Source organism: Rhinoraja longicauda, chromosome 6, assembly GCF_053455715.1.
Source record: "Rhinoraja longicauda isolate Sanriku21f chromosome 6, sRhiLon1.1, whole genome shotgun sequence".
Lineage (NCBI taxonomy): Eukaryota > Metazoa > Chordata > Chondrichthyes > Rajiformes > Arhynchobatidae > Rhinoraja > Rhinoraja longicauda.
Window position 1 is genome coordinate 77,720,677 of NC_135958.1, and position 25,272 is coordinate 77,745,948.

At 44.0% G+C, this 25,272-nt stretch overlaps 2 protein-coding genes across 3 annotated transcripts in view; one reads left to right on the forward strand and one right to left on the reverse strand.

The window, feature by feature from the left end:
• Positions 1-5,988: 5,988 nt before the first annotated feature.
• cenpx (centromere protein X) lies at positions 5,989-16,382 on the reverse strand. The gene is made up of 5 exons (XM_078401393.1): positions 16,136-16,382; positions 14,499-14,550; positions 13,036-13,089; positions 10,971-11,059; positions 5,989-9,066 (listed from the first exon to the last, which is right to left on the reverse strand). The coding sequence occupies exons 1-5, from the start codon at positions 16,157-16,159 to the stop codon at positions 9,052-9,054; spliced, it is 234 nt and encodes a 77-aa protein (XP_078257519.1). The 5' UTR covers positions 16,160-16,382; the 3' UTR covers positions 5,989-9,051.
• A 428-nt stretch (positions 16,383-16,810) lies between these two features.
• Positions 16,811-25,272, forward strand: part of pcyt2 (phosphate cytidylyltransferase 2, ethanolamine) — a 44,848-nt gene continuing 36,386 nt past the window's right edge. For both annotated transcript variants that reach the window (XM_078401395.1, XM_078401394.1), the window contains exon 1: positions 16,811-17,019. In XM_078401395.1, coding sequence (XP_078257521.1) covers positions 16,934-17,019 — 86 coding nt within the window. In that variant the 5' untranslated portion in view covers positions 16,811-16,933. The remainder of the gene's footprint in view (positions 17,020-25,272) is intronic.

Below are 25,272 nucleotides of genomic sequence, written 5' to 3' on the forward strand. Positions count from 1 at the left end.
CCTGCATGCTTCCTTTCAGTGACTGATGCACTAGGACACCCAGATCTCGTTGAACATCCCCTCTTCCTAACTTGACACCATTCAGATAATAATCTGCCTTTCTATTCTTACTTCCAAAGTGAATAACCTCACACTTATCTACATTAAACTGCATCTGCCATGTATCCGCCCACTCACACAACCTGTCCAAGTCACCCTGCAGCCTTATTGCATCTTCCTCACAATTCACACTACCCCCCAGCTTAGTATCATCTGCAAATTTGCTAATGGTACTTTTAATCCCTTCATCCAAGTCATTAATATATATCGTAAATAGCTGGGGTCCCAGCACCGAACCTTGCGGTACCCCACTGGTCACTGCCTGCCATTCCGAAAGGGACCCATTTATCCCCACTCTTTGCTTTCTGTCTGAAACAGTTGGACAGGTACATGGATAGGACAGGTTTGGAGGGATATTGATCAAGCGCAGGCAAGTGGGACTAGGGTAGCTGGGACCTGTTGGCCGGTGTGTGTGAATAGGGCCGAAGGGCCTGTTTGCACACTATGACTCGATGTGCCCTAGAAAGCATTTTACCGGGATGCATCACAGCACGGTTTGGGAACAGCTCCATCCAAGAACGAGAGAAATTGCAGAGAAATGTGGACTCAGCCCATACCCTCACTCACACCAACCTCCCTTTACTTGTTCAGTTTAGAGATACACCGCGGAAACAGGCCCTTCAGCCCACCGGGTCCGCACCAACCAGCGATCCCCGCACACTAACACTATCCTAGACACACTAGGGACAATGATACATTTATACCAAGCCTATTAACCTACAAACCTGTACATCTTTGGAGTGTGCAAGGAAACGGAAGATCTCGGAGAAAACCCACGCAGGTCGCAGGGAGAACGTGCAAACTCCTTACAGACAGCACCCATAGTCTGGATTGAACTCGGGTCTCTGGCGCTGTGAGGCAGCAACTCTACCGCTGCGCCACCGTGCCACCATTGATAGACACAAAAAGCTGGAGTAACTCAGTGGGTCAGACAGCATCTCTGAAGAAAAGGAATAGGTGACGTTTCGGGACGAGATCCTTCTTCAGAGAGTCAGAGAGAGGAAAATTAGAGGTATGAACAAGGTACAGAACAAATCAGAGCCGGCACTGACAACCCAGGAAAGATGGAGCCCACAATGGTCCATTGTTGGCTGTGGAAGAAGCTCCTTTCCATTGATTCCATCTGCACCACGCTGCCTCGGCAAGGCCAGCAGCACAAGGAAGGACCAGTCTCACCCCGGTCACTCCCTCTTCTCCCCTCTCCCACCAGGCCAGAGGTACCGAAATGTGAAAACACACACCTCCAGATTCAGGGGCAAATTCTTGCCAGCTGTGATCAGGCAACTGAACTGTCCTTTCATCACCTGACTGTAGACCTTCGGACAATCTTTAATCGGACTTTACCTTGCACTAAACGTTATTCCCTTTATCCTGTATCTGTACACAGTGGACGGCTCGATTGTAATCACCTGTAGTCTTTCTGCTGACTGGTTAGCACGCAACAAAAGTACCTCAGAACACGTGACAATAAACTAAACCAGCGGCACCAACTTGAATCTTTGTGGCCACATTCCCTTTCAACGCTTTATTCAGCTTTTGTTTTTAAAAAATGATTCAAGTCTCAACAACAAATGACTTTGTGAAGATTTTACCTCTTGAGTCACACAGCATGGAAATGGGCCCTTCGGCCCGAATCGTCAATGCTGGGCAATTTGGTTTTACACAGAGGGTGGTGGGTGCCTGGATTGTGCTTCTTGGGGTGGTGGATGCAGATATGGTTGTGACTTTTGGACAGGCATGGATTATGTGCAAGCAGATAGGTGTTTGTTTTTAGTTTTAGAGGTACAGCGTGGAAATAGGCCCTTCGGCCCACCGAGTCCGCACTGACCAGCGATCATCCCGTGCACTAGTTCCATCCTACACACCAGGGATACTTAACCTACAGAAGCCAATTAACCTACAAACCTGGATGTCTTTGGAGTGTGGGAGTAAACCGGCGAGAACATTCAAACTCCGGACAGACAGCACCCGTGATCAGGATCAAACCCGGGCCTCCGGTGCCGTAAGGCAGCAACTCTACAACTGCGCCACCGTGCCACCCTTGACTTGGCATCATGCTCGGCACAGACATTGTGGGCCGAAGGGCCTGTTCTTGTGCTGCACTGCTCTATGTAAGCTGATCTAGATGCCCCATCTAAGCTGGACACAAAATACTGGAGTAACTCAGCGGGATAAGCAGCTGCTCTGGAGAGAAGGAATGGGTGACGTTTCGGGTAGAGACCCTTCTTCAGACCATCTAGGCTAGTCCCATTTGGCCCATATCCCTCTAAATCTTTAAACCATGAGATAAAAGATTAGTTTTATGGTGAAGTTTTAGTCTGAAGAAGGGTCTCGACCCGAAGCGTCACCCATTCCATCTCTCCTGAGATGCTGCCTGACCAGCTGAGTTACTCCGGCATTTTGTGTCTACCTTCAATTTGAACCAGCATCTGTAGTTATTTTCCTACATAAGTTTTTTAGATGATAATTATATTGCTATTTTTTAAACAAGAATTCCACAGGTGACAGATCTTGACATCCTCACAATTTTTTTAATTAGACAAAGTGACAAATTATAGGTTGCCTCCACATAATACCATATTGGACAGTTTGGGCAGTATATTTTTTCCCGAGAGATTTATTCATGGGAGTTTTCAGTTGTAGTTATTATGAGCATTCTTGGTATCGATTTCTCCCTTGTCTTGTCCTTGTCAGCCACCACAGAATGTCCTTCGACACATTGTGTCTTTGAATCGATAGTTTAGCACAGAGGGAAAGCGAACCTGCTGTGAAATGGGTGGCGTAGGACAGAACTGCAGATGCTGGCTTACACCCAAGATAGACACAAAATGCTGGAGTAACTCAGGCAGCATCTCTGGAGAGAAGGAATGGGTGACGTCTCGGGTCGAGACCCTTCTGAGTTACATGCTGAGTTACTCCAGCATGAAATGAGTGGTGCTCTGTTGAATTCTTAAGTTCTTGGAGCAGAGGTAGGCCATTCGGCGGCACGGTAGCGCAACGGTAGAGTTGCTGCTTTACAGCGAATGCAGCGCCGGAGACTCAGGTTCGATCCTGACTACGGGTGCTGCACTGTAAGGAGTTTGTACGTTCTCCCCGTGACCTGCGTGGGTTTTCTCCGAGATCTTCGGTTTCCTCCCACACTCCAAAGACGTACAGGTATGTAGGTTAATTGGCTGGGTAAATGTAAAAATTGTCCCTAGTGGGTGTAGGATAGTGTTAATGTACGGGGATCACTGGGCGGCACGGACTTGGAGGGCCGAAAAGGCCTGTTTCCGGCTGTATATATAATGATATGATAAGCCTACTCCGCCATTCAATCATGGCTGATCTACCCTTCCCTCTGAACTCCAGTCTCCTGCCTTCTCCCCGTGATTGTATTTTGCAAGAAGGACGAAGACGTTTGCACTGCTCTTTCCAGAGTTTCATCGTTAACTTAATCGTGTCATATTACTTAGTCTGCCTCAGCCTAGGTGATCTTCCGGTTTGTTAAACACTTCACCTCCCCCTCCCCTTCCCCTTCCCCTTCCCACACAGAAGGTAGTTGAGGCCAGTTCATTGGCTATATTTAAGAGGGAGTTAGATGTGGCCCTTGTGGCTAAAGGGATCAGGGGGTATGGAGAGAAGACAGGTACAGGTTACTGAGCTGGATGATCAGCCATGATCATATTGAATGGCGGTGCAGGCTCGAATGGCCTACTCCTGCACCTATTTTCTATGTTTCTAAGTTTCACACTGACCTTTCTGTCCTGGGCCTCCTCCACTGTCAGAGTGAGGCCAAATGCAAATTGGAGGAACAACGCCTCATATTTCGCTTGGGCAGTGGTATGACTTCTCTAACTTCAAGTAACCCTTGCATCCCCTCTCTCTCTCTCTCTCCATCCCTTCCCCACCCTAGTCTTTGTACTAGTTTCACCGTCATCCTGGTGAGTTTCACTGTCTGTATAACTCGTTATCATCTAGCCCACAGCCAACAATGGACTGCTTCCTTTATCATTGTTACTTTTTTGCATATCTTTCATTCGTTTGTTCAAAATCTCTCAATAACACCCGCCTGCATCTCTAGTTTTCCTTTCCCCCTGACGCTCAGTCTGAAGAAGGGTCTCGACCCGAAACGTCACCCATTCCTTCTCTCCAGTAATGCTGCCTGTCCTGCTGAGTTACTCCAGATTTTTGTGTCTATCCCAGGAGTAAACCAGCATCTGGTTTCATGAAATTCTTTGCCACAGATGGCTGTGGAGGCCAAGTCAGTGGATATATTTACAGCAGAGATAAATAGATTCTTGATTAGTACAGGTTTCAGAGGTTATAGGGAGAAGGCAGGAGAATGGGGTTAGGAGGGAGAGATAGATCAGCCATGATTGAATGGCGGAGTAGACTTGATGGGCCGAATGGCCTAATTCTGCTCCTATCTGGTCTGCAGTTCCTTCCTCCACAGCCATCAGGTTTAATGGGTTAAACTTAATATTAGCCTGGTGTGGCTCGTGTGCACTCTTTAAGAGCTGTACAGATCTTATGCATCAAGAGTCTGCTCTGCATTTCATCCATTGACCACTGACTTGCTGCAAAAAAAATCAACAGGAAGAGAGGAAAAGAATGAAAAGGGTTTGGTAAAGAAGGTTTAAAGGTTGCAAATAGACTTTCATCCATCTCCTAATAAAAATATTAATTGAAATCAAACACGACGAGCTCTTTAATCAGCTGGTACAAAGGAGGTCATTGTGCTTGTGTACAGAATGTGAACCCTTACATATAATTATGAAGTGCTTATTATCTAAAGGAGGTCTGACACTTCCGTATTAGTAAACGGACTCCTTCTGTCGGCCTCAACTAGTGTGGTCCCTTCCCTGACGCCTGACACGTTCTCCTAAACCAAACACCACTTTGGTGGAGCTGAATGAACTTCAAAGTCCGTGCAGAAACCCCTTGCGTTCCTGGCACTTGCTGCTGCATTGCAGCTTGGCGCTCTCTTTCCCCGAGGTCTAATTATTTCCAACTGCTCGCGGCCCTTTGAAGTGGCAGGCACGCTGTAAGCACCTGCCACAACGTGTAAAGTACAGGTGGGGAGAAGAGCTGAACTACCGTTAGCTCCTCTCAATCCTTATTAGGGTAGGAGACATTTTGGGTCGAGACCCCTCTTCAGACTGAAAGTCAGGGGAAAAGGAAAACATATAGGCGGTGCTATTGAGAGATTTTGACCATAACCAGGCTAACACAATCAGGGGCTGGCTTAACTGTCTCTTGTGAAGCTGAGGTATACACAAAATGCTGGAGTAACTCAGCGGGACAGGCAGCATCTCTGGAGAGAAGGAATGGGTGACGTTTCAGGTCGAGACCCTTCTTCAGATGTCTTGTAAATCTAAATTACCTGTCTTTGGTGCATTCTCGTAACAATGAGATGGATAGATCGGGTAAATCGGGCAGATGAATGCATCGAATAGATCAGGCAGTTCCCTCCGACACATTTATAGATCTTATGGAGGTGTGTAAAATCATGAGAGGAATAGATCGGGTAGATGCACAGAGTCTCTTACCCAGAGTAGTTGGAATCGAGGACCAAAGGACATAGGTTTAAGGTGAGGCGGGGCAGGATTTATTAAGAATCTGAGGGGTGACTTTTTCACGCAAAGGATGTTGGGTGTATGGGGTGCCGGAGGAGGTAGTTGAGGCTGGGACTATCGCATCGTTTAAGAAACATTTAGACAGGTACATGGATAGGACAGGTTTAGAGGGATACGGTGGGCCAAACGCAGCACTTTTGAGTCTTTTTCTGCAAACCAGCATCTGCAGTTCCTTGCGTCTACTTAGAATTTCATAACAATTATTAACAAGAGCTAATAAAAGACAAAGTGCTGGAGTAACTCAGCGGGTCAGGCGGCACCTTCGGAGAACACGGACAGGTAATATTTCATGCTGGGGACCCTTCTTCAGACATCAGCTAATTGTTGCAGTCAAAAACAAAAACACTTTGGGTTATTGCGTTTTATTGTTTTCAAGACAAGATGTTTGTTTTGGAATAATACAGAGACAAATTGTTTGAAGGATTATGCACATGATGGGCATTAGTGGCACAGCGGTGGAGTTGCTGCCTTACAGCGCCAGAGACCCGGGTTCGATCCTGACTACGGGTGCTGTCTGTACAGAGTTTGTACGTTCCCCCCATGACCCCGTGGGTTTTCCCCGGTAGCTCCGGTTTCATCTCACTCTCCAAAGACGTACAGGTTTATAAGGTCATAAGGAATAAGTGTAGAATTAGGCCATTCAGCCCATCAAGTCTACTCCGCCATTCAATCGTGGCTGATCTATCTCTCCCTCCTAACCCCATTCTCCTGCCTTCTCCCCATAACCTCTGACACGAGTGGTTCATTGGCTTCAGTAAATTGTCCCTAGTGTGTAGGACAGAACTAGTGTACAGGTGATCGTTGGTCGACATGAACTCGGTGGGCCGAAGGGCCTGTTTCTACGCTGTATCTCTAAACTAAACTGGACAAGTTGCAAAACTAATACAAGATGCCCTGGAATTGAGAGACAGACTGTGAGAAATTGGACTACTAAAACATGAAGTCTTACAAAAAAATATAACAGCTGCAAGCAAGATTTGTGCACAAGATTTATAAGCCTCATAATAGTAAAGGGATTGATGAATAGATTTTAGTCCAGTGATTCCCAACGTGGTATGCATTGCCCTCATGTGGAAGAGGAGGGTTAGTGACGCTTTACGAAGATTGTAGAAACAAGGAACTGCAGGTGCTGGTTTACACCAAAAATAGACACGAGTGCTGGAATAACTCAGCGGGTCGGGCAGCATCTCTGAACGCCGGAGCAGGCAGGAGTCTGAAGAAGGGACCCGACCTGAAACATCACCCATCCTGTTTATCCAGAGATGCTGCCTGAGCCGTTGAGTTACCCCAGCACTTTGTGTCTATCTTTGAGAAGATTGAACTGATTTAGAAATTTCATCCAAGGAATACATTCATGGCTGATCACTGCCCAGGCTGTTCACTGCCCAGTGGGACATCCTCAACTCTTTGAAAGGTGTGGCTGGTGATGTGAAAAGTTCATAAGTTCTAGGAGCAGAATTAGGCCATTCGCTCCATCAGGCCTGCTCTGCCACTCAATCATGGCTAATCAGTTTTTCCCTCAACCCCATTCTCCTGCCTTCTCCCTATCACCCTTGACACCCTAAGTTATCAGATGTCTGTGGATGGTACAAACTGTATGATCCAGTTTTTTCCCAACAACCATCAAGCTGTATTGAACACTACAAAACTCCAGGTATCACAAACGTTCACCAAACAGGTCACTAGTGATCAAACTGGGGAGGAGAGGAGGGGCGGAGGGGGATGGGGAAGGGGTGAGGAGGAGAGGGTGCTGCACCAATGCAGGAGAGGTTTGGGCCCAATGGGTCCACTTGGTTTAGTTTTAATTACAATTCTTTAAATAAACTGCCCACTGCACAAGTTCTTCCTAAGTTTCATTTATTTAGGAAATGGATTTACAAAGAGAGGCAACATGTTTAACGAGCCCTCTGAAACCTTGTATATTGAAAAGGTCAGATACCATTATCATATGTTCTGGCAACTCAAAAAGGAGGCAAATTTGTACAAATACAATAAGCAGACAAATAACTTTCTGTTTTTAACACATGTACATCCTGTACTGGATACAAAAAGCACACAGTCAATAAGACCGATATCCAAATCATTTACTTGCTCTTCTCAGCTCTAATGGTTTCATGTACCGTGAACCTTGAGAACCTTCAAGGTTTCTCAGTACCCAAGTCTTTGAATGTTTAACACAATATTGTGAATTAGCATTTGTTGAATGTTGGCTGGTCTTCAAAGCTTTATCTAACCCACTGCCTTGAGACAGTAGTTTTAAAGTCTGATGAAGGTTGTCGACCCGAAACGTCACCCATTCCTTCTCTCAAGAGATGCTGCCTGTCCCGCTGAGTTACTCCGGCAATTTGTGTCTACCTTCGCTTTATTTTAAAGATTGATCTAGCTGGGAACCAGAGTTTGAAAGACATGAATGCCCATTCTGGTCTACTGTGGCACACACACAGTGTAGCTCCTTCAAAAAGTGAACACATTGAAGGGGAAATCAAAGAAAACAAAGTGCTGGAGCAACTCAACGGGTCAGGCAGTATTTCTGAACTACATGGACAGGTGATGTTTCGGGTCAGGACCCTTCTTCAGACTCATCACAGAGGGGGATCTGTGAGAGAGGGTCTCACAGAACTCTCCACAAAACAGAGAGAGGAGGGGAGCTTCTTCAAAGTAGGCATAAGATTGAACAGTCACACAAAGCTGGAGTAACTCAGTGGGTCAGGCAGCATCTCTGAAGAAAAAAAATAGCTGATGTTTCAGGTTGGAACCCTTCTAAGGCCCACTGTTGGCTTGGGAAGGTGTGATCTCAAGAGAGACACAATGCGGTGAACAGTGGAACTGGTTAAACGACTAGGGTGGAGGAGGGGAGATGAAGGATCTCGACTCGAATCGTCACCTATTTTTTTACGCCAGAGATGCTGCCTGACCCGCCCAGTTACCCCAGCATTTTGTGTCTGTCTTCGGTATAAGCCAGCATCTGCAGTTCCTTCCCACACATAAGATTGAACAGTGAAGATAGACACAAAATGCTGGGGTAACTCAGCGGGACAGGCAGCATCTCTGGAGAGTAGGAATGGGTGACGTTTCAGGTCGAGACACTTCAACAGTAATGGTCGCAAGTGCAGCACTGACATAAACCTCTCAAGAAAAACTGGCATGAAATCTACAACATCCGTCGCACTTAAATAGGGAAGAGGCATCGTGCCATCAGTTCCACAAGTGGCAGTGGTTTCAATAGCAGTGGGCATCTGGTTTTGAGGGAGAGGTTGGAGGTGGCACGAAGGCACCCATTCACGAGCTGTACACAACAGGCTCCATGCGCAGCAGCCAGAGACAAGACCCCATCCTAGAAATCCAGAAGCTGAAAGAAAACACATTTAAATTCACCGCTCAAAGTTTCATCACAATGTAGCCCATTTATTTTCCATAAGTAGCTCCTTTAATTTCAACCTGTTCATTTCCATTTTATAAATGCCGGTGTCCCATCCACCACTAGTCAGAGGGTAAAATAATGGTCATTACCATGAGAGGAATAGATGCACAGAGTCTCTTGCCCAGAGTAGGTGAATTGAGGACCAGAGGACATAGGTTCAAGGTGAAGGGGAAAAGATATAATAGGAATCTGAGGGGTCACTTTTTCACACAAAGGGTGGTGGATGTATGGGACAAGCTGCCAGAGGAGGTAGTTGATGCTGGCACTACCCCAACGTTTAAGAAACAATTAGACAGGTACATGGATAGGACAGGTTTGGAGGGTTAAGGACCAAGCGCAGTGTAGCAGGGACATGTTGGCTGGTGTGGGCAAGTTGGGCCGAAGGGCCTGTTTCTAAACTGTATCACTCCATGACTCTACCTGCACCTCAGTTATAAAGTTTTACAGTGTGGAAACAGGCCCTTCAGCCCAACTTGCCCACACTGATCAACATGCCCCATCCTCGCTAGTCCCATCTGCCCCTGTTTGGCCCATATCCCGCCTGTCCATGTACCTGTCCAAATGTCTTTTAAATGTTGTTATAGCACCGTCCTTAACTACCTCCCCTGGCAGTCGTTCCATACACCCACCACCCTCTGTGTGAAAACGTTGCCCCTCAGGTTCCTATTAAATCTTTCCCCTCAAACTTGATATCAAATTCCATATTCAACATTTCTACCTCAGTACGAAGAAGCCTGGATACAAATCTCATAATCCTGTTGTATCCATCTATTATAGTGTCATGTTGTACTTTCTGGAGCTGATGCCTACATTTTAGACTTTAGACACACAGCACGGAAACGGGTCCTTCGGCCCAGCGAGACAATGCTGGCCAGCGATCACAACGCGTACCAACACTTCCCTCCACCCTAGGGACAATTTATAATTTTTACCGGAGCTAATTAACCTACAAACCTGTACATCTTTGGAGTGTGAGAGGAAACCGGAGCTTCTGGAGAAAACCCACGCGGTCACAGGGAGAACGTACAAACTCCGTATGGACAGTATCCGTAGTCAGGATCAAATCCGGATCTCTGACGCTGTGAGGCAGCAACTCTACTGCTGCACCACTGTGCCGACAAACACCTTGTGCAATATTTTCTCATTTTCCTTCTTCAACTCCTCGCAACGCTGGCTGTGATAGTGAATGCAAATACGCACGAGGTTTTGTGTGTGGAAAGAAATGGAAGAGTCTCTGATGAATACGATACCAGTGCACACCAAATGCACGGCTGCAGGTGCTGAATACTTAGGATGAGAGCTGGAGTTGATTTAACCCCCCCCCCCATCCCAACACAATTTCCAGGAACTTTATTTATTTTTAGTTTTGACATACGGCGCGGAAACGTGCCCTTCGACCCGAGTCCGCACCGATCAGCGGTCCCCGCATACTAACACTATCCTACACACTAGTGACAATTTACACTTATACCAAGCCAATTAACCTACAAAGCAATTAACTTACAAACTCTAAACCTATCATAGCACCCCTAATGAGATGCATGGCTTTTGGAAGTGTATAAGTCAATTCCTTATCGGCCCAACTAACCCAGAGTGTAAAACTAAAGGAGTAGCTCAAACGCTGGCTTATTCTAGTGGGAGTTTATAAACCATTGTTGTTATCCCTACAAGACCTGCATGAGACCAGGGTTCACAAGAATCAAGGCAGAAAGTCCTCAACTAGACAAAATATTTTGTTATTATCAAATCCATCTGTAAATGAATCTGGAGAGGAGCAAATCCATCTGGAGAGGAGCAAAGATTAAGGGAGATATACGGGGCCATTTACATACCAACTGCGGCAGAACCTTCTCAAAGTGGTCAATGTCTGCGGCTTTCGAGTCTTCAGACGCCGCCTGACGGGCTGCTCGAGCTGCTGCCTCTGGAACAGGGTCAAGAGTTGTTCTGTTTTAAACTGTGACAAAAACACCAAACGCGCGACTATAGAACCATTAAGCCACCAGACCAACAAACTCTCTCAACTCCAATGACATGTGTGATATTTGCCATTAGTATTGCTTTGAGGAAACCCCAAAATATAAACTGTAACTAACCGTGTAGGAACTGCAGAACAAAACATAGAAAATAGGTGCAGGAATAGGCCACTCGGCCCAACGAGCCAGCACCGCCATTCAATATGATCATGGCTGATCATCCAAAATCAGTACCCCGTTCCGGCTTTTTCCCCATGTCCCTTGATTCCCTTGGCCCTAAGCTGGAGTAACTCAGCCAGACAGGCAGCATCTCTGGAGAGAAGGAATGGGTGATGTTTCGGATCATGTGAGTCTGAAGAAGGGTCTTGACCCGAAACGTCACCCATTCCTTCTCTCCAGAGATGCTGCCTGTCCTGTGAGTTACTCCAGCTTTTTGTGTCTAACTGCAACTAACCCTCAGCATTCATAGACTATATTTAACATAAGGTTAAAGGACAAAAAATGCTGGAGTAACACAGCTACAGCGTCAGGAAGCAACACTGAAGAACATGGATAGGTGATGCTTTGGGTTGAGACTTTTCTTCAGACTGAAGAAGGGTCTCAACCCAAAACGTCAACTATTGATACATGTAAAGTGCTGGAGTAACTCAGCGGGACAGACGGCATCTCTGAAGAAAAAGGATGGCTGATGTTTTGAATTGGGAGGGAGAGAGGAAGGGAGAGAAAGAAAGAGAGGGAGAGACAGACTGCAATATAAAAGTTTTTGAGAAAATGTTTGAACAGAACATGTGGTGTATCAGGGCAAAGGGAATGATATTATATGTGGTAGCAGTGAAGATTAGGATAGATGGGATATGTAAAACATTCAGACCAAATAGCAGACGGAAGTGAACAGCCTGCTTCGGTTTTGACTGGGGAAGGAACTGGTTCAAAAGCTAAGGACCACGTGTTGCTGATAGTAGTCAAAGATTGCAGCTTTGTTCCAAAGGTTAAAGATTTTTTTAAATCATGACAAATTTGCAAAATGGAAATGTACTGAAGAAAGCAATAACAAGTGTTTAGTTTAATTTAGTTTAGAGATTCAGCGTGGAACAGGCCCTTCGACCCACCGCCTCCGCACTGACCAGCGATCCCCGCACACTAACGCTGTCCTACACACACAAGGGACAATGTGCAATTATACCCCCAAGCCAATTAACCTACAAACTTGTACGTCTTTGGAGTGTGGGAAGAAACCGGAGATCCCGGAGAAAACCCACACAGGGTATAGGGAGAACGTTCAAACTCCGTACAGACAGCACCCGTGGTCAGGATTGAACCCGGGTCCCTGGTGCTGTAAGGCAGCAATGCTGCCGCAGCGCCACCGTGCCGTTTCATCATCAGCTGAAAACTGGTTAAGCCAGTGAATAGCAGAGGCCAATTTTGACCTGATTCGCAACCCATGAAGAAACAAGTAAAACAAAGCTGTTAAAATACAGTTATTGTGGTGTAAACACAAGAGACTGCAGATGCCGACGTTTGGAGCAACAGATAATCTAGTGAAGGACCTGTGGGTCAGGCAGCATTATGGAGGGAAATGGACAGTCGATATTTCAGTTCAGTACCCTTCATTTGGACAGATAAATCTGTCTGATTTTGGTGCAATCATAGCAAAAGATTTCCTCTCCTAAATCTGTTGTACTTCGTGGTCCCTGCCAGCAATCGGTTTCAAGCTAGATTATTTTTCATTATTTTAAAACTGTACATTTAATGTTTGTAAAATAGTTTATAAGATAGTCCGTATAGTACTCTTACATTTTTTTTAAATCGTGCAAATCAGTTGGATCAAATGACTAGCACTGTTATTGTAATCCCTTCTTCATGTAATACTGTAAATTTAATGAAATAAAATCATAACTCTACACCACTTATTTTGCAAGCTTACCCCTCACAAATAACTTTATCATTTCACACATAATGATGAGAGCATCGCCACTGACTGCAAATAAACAGAAAATGCAGAATTAAGTAGTTAAAGATTATATTTCAGTTAAAAAACATATTTTTAACAACGGCAAATAGTATCCACTAACATAATCATGGTCTTGTTGAGTCTCATTGTCTGTAACTCGTTTTCACCTAACCCACACTTAACAATGGCCTGTTTCCTTTATCATCATTACTTCTTTGCATATCTTTCATTCATTTGTTCTATGTCTCTCTATATCACCGCCCATATCTCTCGTTTCCCTTTCCCGACTCTCAGTCTGAAGGAGGGCCTCGATCCGAAACGTCACCTATTCCTTCTCTCCGGAGATGCTGCCTGACCCGCTGAGTTACTCCAGCTTTTTGTGTCTACGTTCTACATAATCAAGGACCATTCCCATCCCAGTCACTCCTTCTTCTCCCTGCTCCCGTCGAAGCTTGAAAGCGGGCACCACCAGGTTCAGGAACAGCTTCTTCCCTTCTGTTATCAGGCTTCTGAAGATTCCATAAGATAGGGTATTCTCATTTTCTAACCTACCTCATTGTAGACACTGAACTTTCTCTCTGAAACTGTTAAGCTGCAAAGCTGAGACAATATATTCTGCACCCTGGTATGAGTTTATCTGTGTGTGGCTTGATTGTATTCATATACAGCATTATCTGATTTGATTGAATAGTATACAAACAAAAGCATTTCCCTGTACCTTGATACATGTGACAATAATAAACCTAAACCGATCCTTACTGTTTACCATCTATACTGTCATATTATTTACCTTGGGCAGTACGGTGGTGCAGCGGTAGAGTTGCTGTCTTACAGTGCCAGAGACCTGACTTTGTTCATGACTACCAGTGCTGTCTGTACGGAGTTTGTACGTTCTCTCTGTGACCTGTGGGTTTTCTCTGGGCACTCTGGTTTCCTCCCACACTCCAAAGGTGTACAGGTTTGTAGGTTACTTGGCTTCCATAAAATTGTAAATTGTCCCTTGTGTGAGTGTGGGATAGTGTTAGTGTACGGGTCGGTGTGGACTCAGAGGGCCGAAGGGCCTGTTTCTGCGCTCAATCTCTAAACTAAAACTAGAGAATTATTTGCAGTGAAGAAAGACCATCTCTGGCAAAACAACATGATTTCATTCCTACGTTTAATTTGAATCATTAGTCAATGGACTATTATTGTGGAAAATATATTTCTTCCTCTATTATCTTCTTGCATCTTGCACAATGGCAGGGAGGAAGAGATTTCTTTCTGGAAAATATGTCGCAAAATGGAAAAATATTTAGGCTCTTAGTCCTACACAACACAGTATTGTAATGGTGGATTTTATCATTTTAACTGTGGGGTCATTTCTTAATGGATGTAGCAATTTTCAGCAATGATCACGTAACAGTTTTAAAGATTATTCTACAAGAAAATAAACTTACCTTTGATTTTCTGATCCGTAAAATAGAAGTTCAGTATCTTGCTGATCAATTCCTGAAACAAAAAGTTTCATATTGAAGATTCAGGGACAGTTTCTACTCAAGGTAGACACAAAATGCTAGAGTAACTCAACGGGACAGACAGCAGACAGGATGCTGCCTGTCCCACAAAAAAAAAAGATGCTGCCTGTCCCGCTGAGTTACTCCAGCATTTTGTGTCTACCTTCAATTTAAACCAGCATCTGCAGTTCTTTCCTACACAGTTTCTCCCCAGCTGTTATCAGGCAACTGAATCATCTTATCACAACCAGAGAGCAGTCCTGAACTACTATCTACATCTGGTGATCCTCGGATTATCTTTGTTTGGACTTTGCTGGCTTTATCTTGCAATAAATGGTATTCTCATTATCATGTTCTAATTCCCATTGTCATCTATATCAATGATTTTGTCATCTATAACAATCTATATCAATGATTTGAATGAAAATATCCACAGAAAGATTAGCATGGTTGCAGATGATACAAAAGTGGGTGGTTTTGCAAATAGTGAAGATGGTTGTGGAAAATTGCAGCAGGATCTTGATCGATTGGCCAGGTGGAAGGAGGAATGGTTGATGGACTTTAATGCAGAGAAGTGTGAGGTGTTGCATTTTGGGAAGTCTAACATGGGCAGGCCCTACACAGTGAATGGTCGGGCTCTGGATAGTGTTGTAGAGCAGATGGATCTAGGAGTGCAGGTGCATAGTTCCCTGAAGATGGAGTCGGTGGTAGATTGGGTGGTCAAAAAGGCTTTTGGCACATCGGCCTTCATCAGTCAGAGTACTGAATATAGAAGTTGTGAGGTCATGTTGCAGTTGTACAAGACGTTGGTGAGGCCGCATTTAGAGTATTGTGTTCAGTTCGGGGCACCGTGTTATAGGAAAGATGTTGTCAAGCTGGAAAGGGAACAGAGAAGATTTACGAGGATGTTGCCAGGACTAGAGGGTCTGAGCCATAGGGAGAGGTTGAGTAGGCTGGAACTCTATATCCTGGAGCGCAGGAGGATGAAGGGGTGATCTTACAGAGGTGTATAAGATCATGAGAGAAATAGAACAGATAGATGCACAGTCTCTTGCCCAGAGTAGGTGAATCGAGGACCAGAGGACAGGTTTAAGGTGAAGGGGAATAGATTTAATATGAATCCCAGGGAAAACTTTTTCAAACAAAGGGTGGTGGATGTATGGATCAAGCTACCGGAGGAGGTTATTGTGGCAAGGACTATCCCAATGTTTAAGAAGCAGTTAGACAGGTACATGGATAGGACAGGATTCGAGGGATATGGACCAAGCGCATGCAGGTGGGACTAGTATAGCTGGGACATGTTGGCCGGTGTGGGCAAATTGAGCCGAAGGGCCTGCTTCCACACTGTATGACTCCATGGCCCCAATGGCCTCCATAGCTCCATAGATCTATGGATCTGTGGCTCTATGGCTCCATGACCCTTTTGTTCTATAGTTCTGTAGCCTTATGACTCCATTGGCTCCATAGATCTATGGCTCTGTGGGCCCATGGCTCTATAGCCGTATGGCTCCATAGATCTATGGCACTGTGGCCCCATGGCTCTATAGCCGTATGGCTCCATGGGCTCCTCTGACACTCACCTTCTTGAACTTGGCGGACTCCATCGCTCCCTCCCTAGTCCCGCCCCCGACACGGATTGCCGCAACGTGATTCGCCTACTCCGCACACTTCCTGCCGTTGTGATTGGTTAACCCCGTAGTCAATCAATCTGTTCCCCGCCCCCGTTTCATGACGTCGGGTCGGGCCTAGCCGCTGATTGGCCCGTTCGGCCGCACTTCACGCCCATTTTTACGCCATCCCGTTGTGATTGGCGGGTTCCAACGTCAATCATCCGGTCCCCCGCCCCCTCCCTCCCTCCCTCCCTCCTCGCCGATCCGTTGACGCCGTCAGCGGGTGACAAGCCGGTGGCTGTCGACTGAGGAGAATCCCGAGTCACGCATTCTAACCTTTGGTCGACTGGATAACCACCAGTCACGTATCCTACCCTACCCATCCACCCACCCAAGGACAAGCGCACTAAAACATTTTTCCTCACAGATAAGGTCAATCTGCTTAGGTTTCTGTGGGCTTATTCCCACGGGCGGGAGGGGGCGACAGATACCATCCCGACCGTGCCGTCGCCCACCCTGCCAGCCTCTGGCGTTCACATCCGGCGGCAGGAGGTGGGGGGGAGAGGGAAGAGCGCCGATTGGCGGAGGGCGGGTGGCGCGAGTGGAGGACGGGGGGCGGAGCTTGAAGCCAGTTTCGGGGGCGGGAGTGAGGAGATCGGCGGCGGGAGGAGGAGGAAAGACGACGACGACGACGACGACGATCGACTGCAGAGCCCAGTCCAGCCCTGTCGCCCCCTCCCCCCTCCACCACAGGCCAAGCAAGGCAACATGTTCCGAAACGGCGTCTCCTCATCGCATGACATCGCTTCCCCCGAGAAGAGGAAGCGGGTGGTGAGGGTCTGGTGCGATGGCTGGTGAGTGAGAGGCAGCCGCGACCGTCCGTGTCCTTTCCTTATCCATGTCCCCTATCCATCGGCCCCCCCCCACTCCCTCCAGGCAACGGCGGGCCTTGCGGTGGAGGCCTAGCCCCGTGTGCGGCAAAAATACACCCCGAATACTTCACATGAAGGTCCTGACCTCCCCCTGCAAATACCTGCCCCGATCTCCCCCCAAATACCTGCCCCGATCTCCCCCCAAACACCTGCCCCGATCCCCTCCTGCCAACACTTGCCTGGGTCAAATGCTTGCCCCTACCTCTCTCTCTTTTAAATACATCACCCACCCCCTGATCTCCCCTCTTTAAATGTTTCCTCGCTCCCCCATTAAGTACTTGCCCCGATCTCCCGCTTTAAATCTTTCCCTCTTTAAAATGTTTGCCTAGATCTCCCTCTTTAAATGTTTGCCCCGATTTCTCCCTTTAAATACCCCCCCCCCCCATCTTCCCTCTTTAAATGTTTTCACCTCTCCCCCTTTAAGTACCTGCCCCGATAGCCTATTCTCTAAATAATTGCCCCGAAATTTCTCATAAAATACTTGCCCCGATCTCCTATCCTCCAAATCCTATCTCCCCCCCTTTAAATACTTGCCCCGGGCTGCCCTCTTTAAATGCTTGGCACCATCTCTCTCTCGTTAAATGTTTGCCCCGATCTCCCTCTTTAAATACTTGCCCCGATTTTCCACTTCAAATATTTGCCCCTATCTTCCCCTTTAAATACTTGCGCCGGGCTGCCCTCTTTAAATACTTGGTACCACCTCTTCCTCTTTAAATGTTTGTCCCGATCTCCGCCCTTTAAACTTTTTCCCCCTCACTCGCCCTTTTAAATGTCTGTCTCTTATTCCACCTCTCATGCCCGTCTTTTAAAAGAGCAAAGTTGTCTCCCTTCTCACATCCTTGAAATGCTCTCCTGATTTTCCTCTCCTTTTCAAATCCTCATCCCTTTCTCGTTCTTAAAAAGCTCACTCCTTGCCCACTGGCCCTTTTGACGAATGTACCTGCCCATTTTTTCTTTTTACACACATTTCAGTCTGAAGAAGGGTCTCGACCCGAACGTCACCCATTCCGTCTCTCCAGAGATGCTGCCTGTCCCGCTGAGTTACTCCAGCATTTTGTGTCTATCTTTGATGCTCCTCATTATGGCTGAGCGAGCTAACATACGATTTTCTTTGAAAGGAAGTAGGATATGTTTCAGTCAAGAGGGAGCCAAATGCTTTTGGACTTAGATGGAGTAACAGGAAGGACTTGGGTTCAACATGTGCCTTCCTTCAAGACAAATAACTTTATAGTTGGTGCAATTTGATAATCAAAGCTTTTATGGACATTGTGGAGGGATAACTTTTGGCCAGGACAGAGTCAAACTGCCCTACTGTTCTCTGAAGTAGTTCCAAGTTCTTCTTTCTGCCATCAGTTGTTATGCTGCAGTTTGCCTTCTCATCGGATTCTCCAGCAAAGGAGCTCGCAACCCCATGGCAATACTGATGTTTGATGGACAACTGCCTTGGGCCTTTGGCGCTGAATGGCTTTTCTCCTGTAGACACTTGGTAATTCTATGAGATATGTTCGTTGTTGCTCAGTAACACCAAAATCCCCTGCTCTCAAGTCCCCTGCTCTTGGACTACCTCCGTGGTTGAATGGGAATAAACTGCGCTTGGGTTATGGTGACCGTAGGTTTTAGTTTACAAAAAGAGTAATGTGTTCATTTAGAAGAGTTTACTGATTTGGAGAGGGAAAGATTCTAGACTAAAGCGAAAGTAAGATATATTCACTGAAAGATTGGGTGCAAGGCATTAGAAGACAAGGCATTTGTATGGACTGGCCCTCTACATGCTGACAAGTTTTTTGCCAACTTTTCTCATTGAGATATTAATTTATTATTTAAATATAGCTTCTCCTGTGGTTATCTTATTTGTATGAGGTAACAATCAGTGCTACTTGAGCTTCAGTGCTGTCACTATGGAATGCAGCTTGGTAACCAGAAGTGGGGACTCGGACGTACCGATACTTTGCCAAAAACAAATTGGGGCATTCAAATCGACTCTAATGTCATCTCTACTGCCCCTCGGGGTCTACGCTAATTTATATAAAGGTAAATATGAGGAGTTACTAGTCACATACTCACTGGTTTAACCAGCAGAGCTGGTGGAATAATTCCAGTAATGTTAACTTCTCGCTAAATTACTGAGGTACTAAATGAAAGAAAGTTCCAGCTTGAAAATGTGCAGGTACAATATTAAAAAGGAGTCTTAATTTTTACTCAAACGGTAGCAAACCAATATCCAATCAGACCCAGCTTCACAGTTTAGAATGAGGTTCACTATCTTCCACTAACATTTGTTTCAGATGCAGCTGTATATTTTCTGTGTGACATCCTTTTGTGTATCATTGGTTGTTACAAAACTATTACACTAGTTATTGCAGTGTCTTTGTCGAATTATTTTATTTACCACATTATTTTATTAAGCAAATTATTTTATTTAGCACAACTAAAGCCAAAGATATGTAACTCATGAAGTTAAAATAAAAGCAGGATGAAACAGCAGTCCACAACTTTTGAATGTTTTCGAAGTTGCACTAAATCAATAAAGTCTTGGTTGATATTCAAGGAGTTTCTTGGGGCTTCTGTGAACATTGAAATGAACCAACAATAAAAAGAACTTTTACAAAACGTAACTTGATCACGAAAATTATGGTGTCTGCGCAATTGGATGACAATGTGATTGACCTGTGGATTTTTTTGATTAAAATAGCAAGAGTAAAAATTATAACTGGAACAACTCTTGCTTTTACTCCAACTAAGGCACATCTGGTTCATAAGTATAAGGAGCAGAATTAGGCCATTTGGCCCATCAAGTCTACTCTGCCATTCAATCATGGCTGATCTATCTTTCCCTCTTAACCCCATTCTCCTGCCTTCTCCCCAGAACCCCTGGTTTATGATGTTGCAATTCTAAATGATGATAGAGTGCTGTATGAAAGGTTTGCCCCCCTCTGTACTTATTGTATTCATTTGTTTTAGTAAAAATTGCCATGCTTTGCAGAAAAGGGTCAATCTGGAGCTGATTTAATTTTCTGAAGTAAGAGAGTCGATAAATATAACAAATTTGATCTATTGATTTGATCAGCCACGTGACAGATTGATCATAAAAGCACAAAGCTTGGAGATGTGGGCGTTTTAGTGGCTTGAGGGCAGTTTGTAGGTTCTAAAGATGCTTTCTTTGTCGCATCACGAGATATAATAATTTGGACTTTGTCGTGTGTTATGATGAAGTTTTTAATGTAATGCCAAATTGGCAGTACTTTGGGGGAGCACAAAAATGACAAGGGAATGCACACTTTAGGATAGTGAAGGATACAGCGAGTGCACTGGAAGAGAAGGATTTAGCGTGCATTTCTGTTACAGGATCTCAAGGCAAGGTGGATTAATAAAGACATAGAATACAAAAGCAAGTGGTGATGGGTCACTGTAATTTTTTAATATTGTTCATTACTGCAATATTTTCCAGAAAGATATGATAACACTAGGAGGATCTTGTCAGGCTGGAAAGTTTGAATTGTGGAGAAAGAATAGCTTGACTCTGGTTGATTCTCTTTGGAGTGGAGGTGAGGATGGAGACTGTTTAATTATATAAGAAAATAACTGCAGATGCTGGTACAAATCGATTTATTCACAAAATGCTGGAGTAACTCAGCAGGTCAGGCAGCATCTCGGGAGAGAAGGAATGGGTGACGTTTCGGGTCGAGACCCTTCTTCAGTCTGAAGAAGGGTCTCCCGAGATGCTGCCTGACCTGCTGAGTTACTCCAGCATTTTGTGAATAGACTGTTTAATTGTCATGTGTACCATCTAACGGAACAATTAAATTCTTACTGGCAAACAGAAGTAGTGACACGGATGTGCCAATAGTTTGCCAAAAACAATAAGGGGTGTTTAAATCTACTCTAATGCCATTCTTTCTGCCCTTGTTTAATCAGTATATAAAATTGAGAGGCCTAAATTGGTGCATTTATTATCTTGCTTTAAGAATGTTTAATAACCTAGTAGGATGAATTTGAAGTAATGATAGGTTTGGAGGTAAATCTTTTTTTTTTTAATGACTTGGAAGATGCTGGAGGACTGGGCACATTGTCTGAAAGGGTGCTGGAGGCAAAACTCTTGTCACATCTTTTAAAACCATGGTGGCTTTTGTCCTGTAAATGTATCTGATTCCTTAAGTACAACATAAGTAAGTATTATTATTTCTGGTTATGGGAAGCTAACAGGCACAGTGGAATTAACAATCTGAACAATAGTAGTATTTAGTGAATGTTGGATTCAATTTGATAAAACAATGACCCTTTGATTCTTCTAGTGAACTACTTGACAGCAATTAGAATTTATAAAATGTCAGATGATCCCTTTGTAGAGAGGCACAATGCCGGTCAGGCAGCAAATGTTTACCGTTCTAAGTTCCTCTTGGGTTTAATTACCTGAATTATTTTTAAAAAACAGACCATCTCTCACCTGCAGTTAAACTTGTGTACTGAACATCAACGGACGAAGTGTGAATGGAATAAAGGTGATCACCTAAAGGGTTATTTATAACCCTCGTGCATCACCGTTTGTTTTCATCAATTGAACACAATCTGTAGCTAAAAAGCACAAATTAAAACAAGCTATGGATTAATGATGAACTGAATGTTAATTCTGCTCTCTAGAAGCAAAGCTAGCGAGTTACAAGATGTACTTGCATTAAGAGGGTATGTTATTTATTTTGAACTTTGCATACTTTTGAAGTCAAAATTATTTTTTTAACAAATATTGTTTCTATTGACTTCAGCCATGAATTCTAGAAAATATCAGGGTTTTTTTAATGGTGAAGAAATTAAACCAGACACATTTGCGGGTTTGTCAATGCCAGCTGAGAAAGGGTGCTAAAGACTTGTTAATTCCAGCTGATCTGACTGGAAAAACTAAATGGAAGGAAATGAATGAAAAATTACAAGAGTGATGATGCTAGAATGGTGAGATATAAACATAAGTATAAATTAGGAGCATAAAGTAGGCTACTAACCCTCAAGCATACTCTACCATAAGATCATGATTGGAACTTTAGAAAGCAGAACACAGAAGGCAAAACAATTGTTGGGCCAGCAATTGCTGGAAGTCTGAAATAAAAGAGATCGGTTGATTTACACAGCAGATCAGGCACCATGTATAGAGAGAAAAAAGTAGTCGTTGTGACAGGTTAATAACTTTACATTAAAGCTAGCCAGTTATGGCACTAACTGTAAGGTTGGTGCTGAGCTCAGTGTTATATCTCATGAGCTACATTGTGCCTAGACAGTAGATAAGGAATTTAAGGTACCGAAGCAGGGTCTTGACCGGAAACGTCACCCATTCCTTCTCTCCAGAGATGCTGCCTGTCCCGCTGAGTTACTCCAGCTTTTTGTGTCTCTCTTCGGTTTAAATCAGCATTTGCAGTTCCTTCTTACACATAAGGTACTGTTTAATGGGCATGTATTGGGATTTGTTGAAACCGTGTGGTAGAGGCCAAAGAGTTTTTTGGAGGCGTAAGAGTGGGTTGAATAAAATGCCAAGCAGTCAGAAGCATATAATCACTCGTGTTTTGCAAAGTAGTCACCCAGTCTCAATTTGGTATCTTCAATTCAGAGGAGACCATATTGCACGCAGTACATTTAACTGGAAGAAATGCAAGTGAATTGCTGCATACCATGCAAGGAATTTTTGGGTTCTTGTAGATGTTGTATCAGTCACGGTGGCATTAGATGCTACTGCACTGATGAACCCTTTCAGTGAATTCTCTGTAATATTTCCTGTTGTTATATTGGACGATGATTGAGAAAGGAACATCAATGTGTTCCTCCTTCTGCTAAGACTTCTGATAGATTTATATTAATATCTGCAAAATTTGTATTCGGCTACTGATATCTTTGAAGTGAAACTTCTTGTTTCCAACTTAATCACCTGCCAATGTAAGATATTTGTGGCAATGTTTCCATCTTCCATCATGTGGAAATGGGCAGTGTGGACACCTTGCGCCTTTGTGATGAATTATCTTTATGCAAACAGATTAATTGCTCAAGATAACGTTATTATGATAACATTTACCATGCCAGTAAATATCATGTTTTAAACATCTGTGTGTTATATTGCAGTAGAGAGGAACTGCAGATGATGGTTAAACTGAAAACAGACACAAAAAGCTGGAGTAACTCAGCGGCTCAGGCAGCATCTCTGGAGAAAAGTGCATTATGGCCATTTGAAGTATATTTTACAAAATTTCAATTTGCCGTTAGAATTTTACTTGGAACGGGCAGTCAAATAGTTAGCAATTTTTGAAGATGTATGGAATGTTAAGCAATCATGGATCAAAAACATATTTACTCATGCTTTGTCTTCCAAATTTATGAAGGAGATCAATTCCTTCCTGACACACCGCAACTGTGCTTTAATAAATAAAGCTACTGAATAGAAATGAGTTAAAAAAGGTGGGAATCTTTTGGTTTCTGAGCTGACCTCGTCAGGGAAGTATTCTCCTTTGATATTGCTTTGTTGCCTGGGTGAGGTCAGCTTGGTGGAATCCAGAAGTCTTTTTATCACCCTTTCCATGTTTGTTGACTGGCATCTAAGTGAGTCAACATCTTCAAGACACGAGAGATAACTAAGGCTACATTTTCACTTCAGCCATGTATTTGTCTCTTTTCTTTTTGTTGAGTTCTCCATCTCTGAGCAAAGGAAAGAAGATAACTTGCTATCTACATCATGTGCACGTTGCAATGCATTTCTGTGAAATTGTAGTGAAGAAGGACAAAGTGCTGGAGTATCACAGTGGGTCAGGCAGCATCTCTGGAGAACATGGATAGGTTATAACTGTTTATGAGCCACACTTAGTTTTACAACCAGCAACATTCCATGTTCAGCCCTGGTCTACAGTTTGTAACATTTCTATTGCCAATTAAAGCATTCAGTACTGGAAGTATATGTTTGTGGATGCCTTGTTAAAAAAGTATTTGGCTCAGTTAGAATGATCATTTAGTCTTTTGTAGCACTTACTAGCCCATTGAACCAACTTCAGATTTGTTTGCAGCATTAAATGGAGGAAAGAAATTTGTTTCTGAAAAATATTGAGATAAATGCAAACAGTTCTTTCAAGGTTAGATTATATTATTTGAATTTCATCATAAATGTTTGTTATTATTTAGGGTGATCTGAATGATTAAGTCACAGGAAATGTTGTTGATGCATTGCAACATGATCACCGTAATGTAGGTGATCCCATGTGACGACTAGAGGAAATTAATCTCCTCTGCACTCAGGGAAATGCAATAAATGACTCACTTGTTTTGTGTCAGATGAAAGGTCAAAGACTTTGTGTTGTAATGTTGTACTGTACTCGAGAACAATTACATTTTCTGTGCACCTACCTTGAAATCCGAGTTGGCATTTGTTTAAAAAATGCAAGTGACTGAATGTTTGGATAGATGTACATTAGTTTCCATATAAACCACACTGTTTTAGAGGGAGTCTTTCTGATATATTTACCTCAAACTTGATCCACCTCTACGCTTAATCAAAACCCTCCCTCTTCCCTTGTCTCCTACTTCCCCTTTTCCTCCACCCTCTCTCCATCCTTTCTTTTGTTCCTCATGCGCAATCTTTCTTCTCTCCTGCCTTTTCCTTGCTTTCTCTTTTCTTGAGAAATAATCATCTTATAATGGGTAGATTTGCTGTTTTGTAATTTGTTATCATTGGAGGGGGTGCAATAGCACAGCAGTAAATCCTGCCATTATCAGATAATATCAGCACAGCGCATATGTTTATCTAACAGGTTCAAAGTCATCTCAATAATACTTTGAACAGAACTTCCAACGCCACCATTACAATGTTGGCTTGGTGTCAAAAACTCTGTAAATATTTATTTTAAGCACGTCATCGTATCTCCTTTTGTGTAATTAAATGTATAATGTCTTTGGATCGACAAAATTAAGGCACATGGAATCCATGGAGATTTGGTAGATAGGGTTCGAATTAGGCAAAGAAGACATTCCAAAGCCTCCATATCTCTGCTGTAATGCATTAATTGCTGTAATGAAGACATTGCTGCATAACAGGAAAGATGCAGAGGCTTTGGAGCAGATGAAGAGCTTCACCAGGATGTGTCGGGAGGAATTGCAGATGCTGGTTTAAACCAAAGACAAACCCAAAAGGCTGGAATAACTCAGCACATTAGG

What these genes read in the sequence shown, in the direction of transcription:
- cenpx (XM_078401393.1), bottom strand. Translation starts at nt 16,159, where the DNA reads ATGGAGTCCGCCAAGTTCAAGAAG. An exon ending in TACGGATCAGAAAATCAAAG is followed by an intron (nt 13,090 to 14,498) that starts GTAAGTTTATTT and finishes GTTTATTTGCAG; the next exon opens with TCAGTGGCGATGCTCTCATC. An exon ending in GATAAAGTTATTTGTGAGGG is followed by an intron (nt 11,060 to 13,035) that starts GTAAGCTTGCAA and finishes ACCCTGTTCCAG; the next exon opens with AGGCAGCAGCTCGAGCAGCC.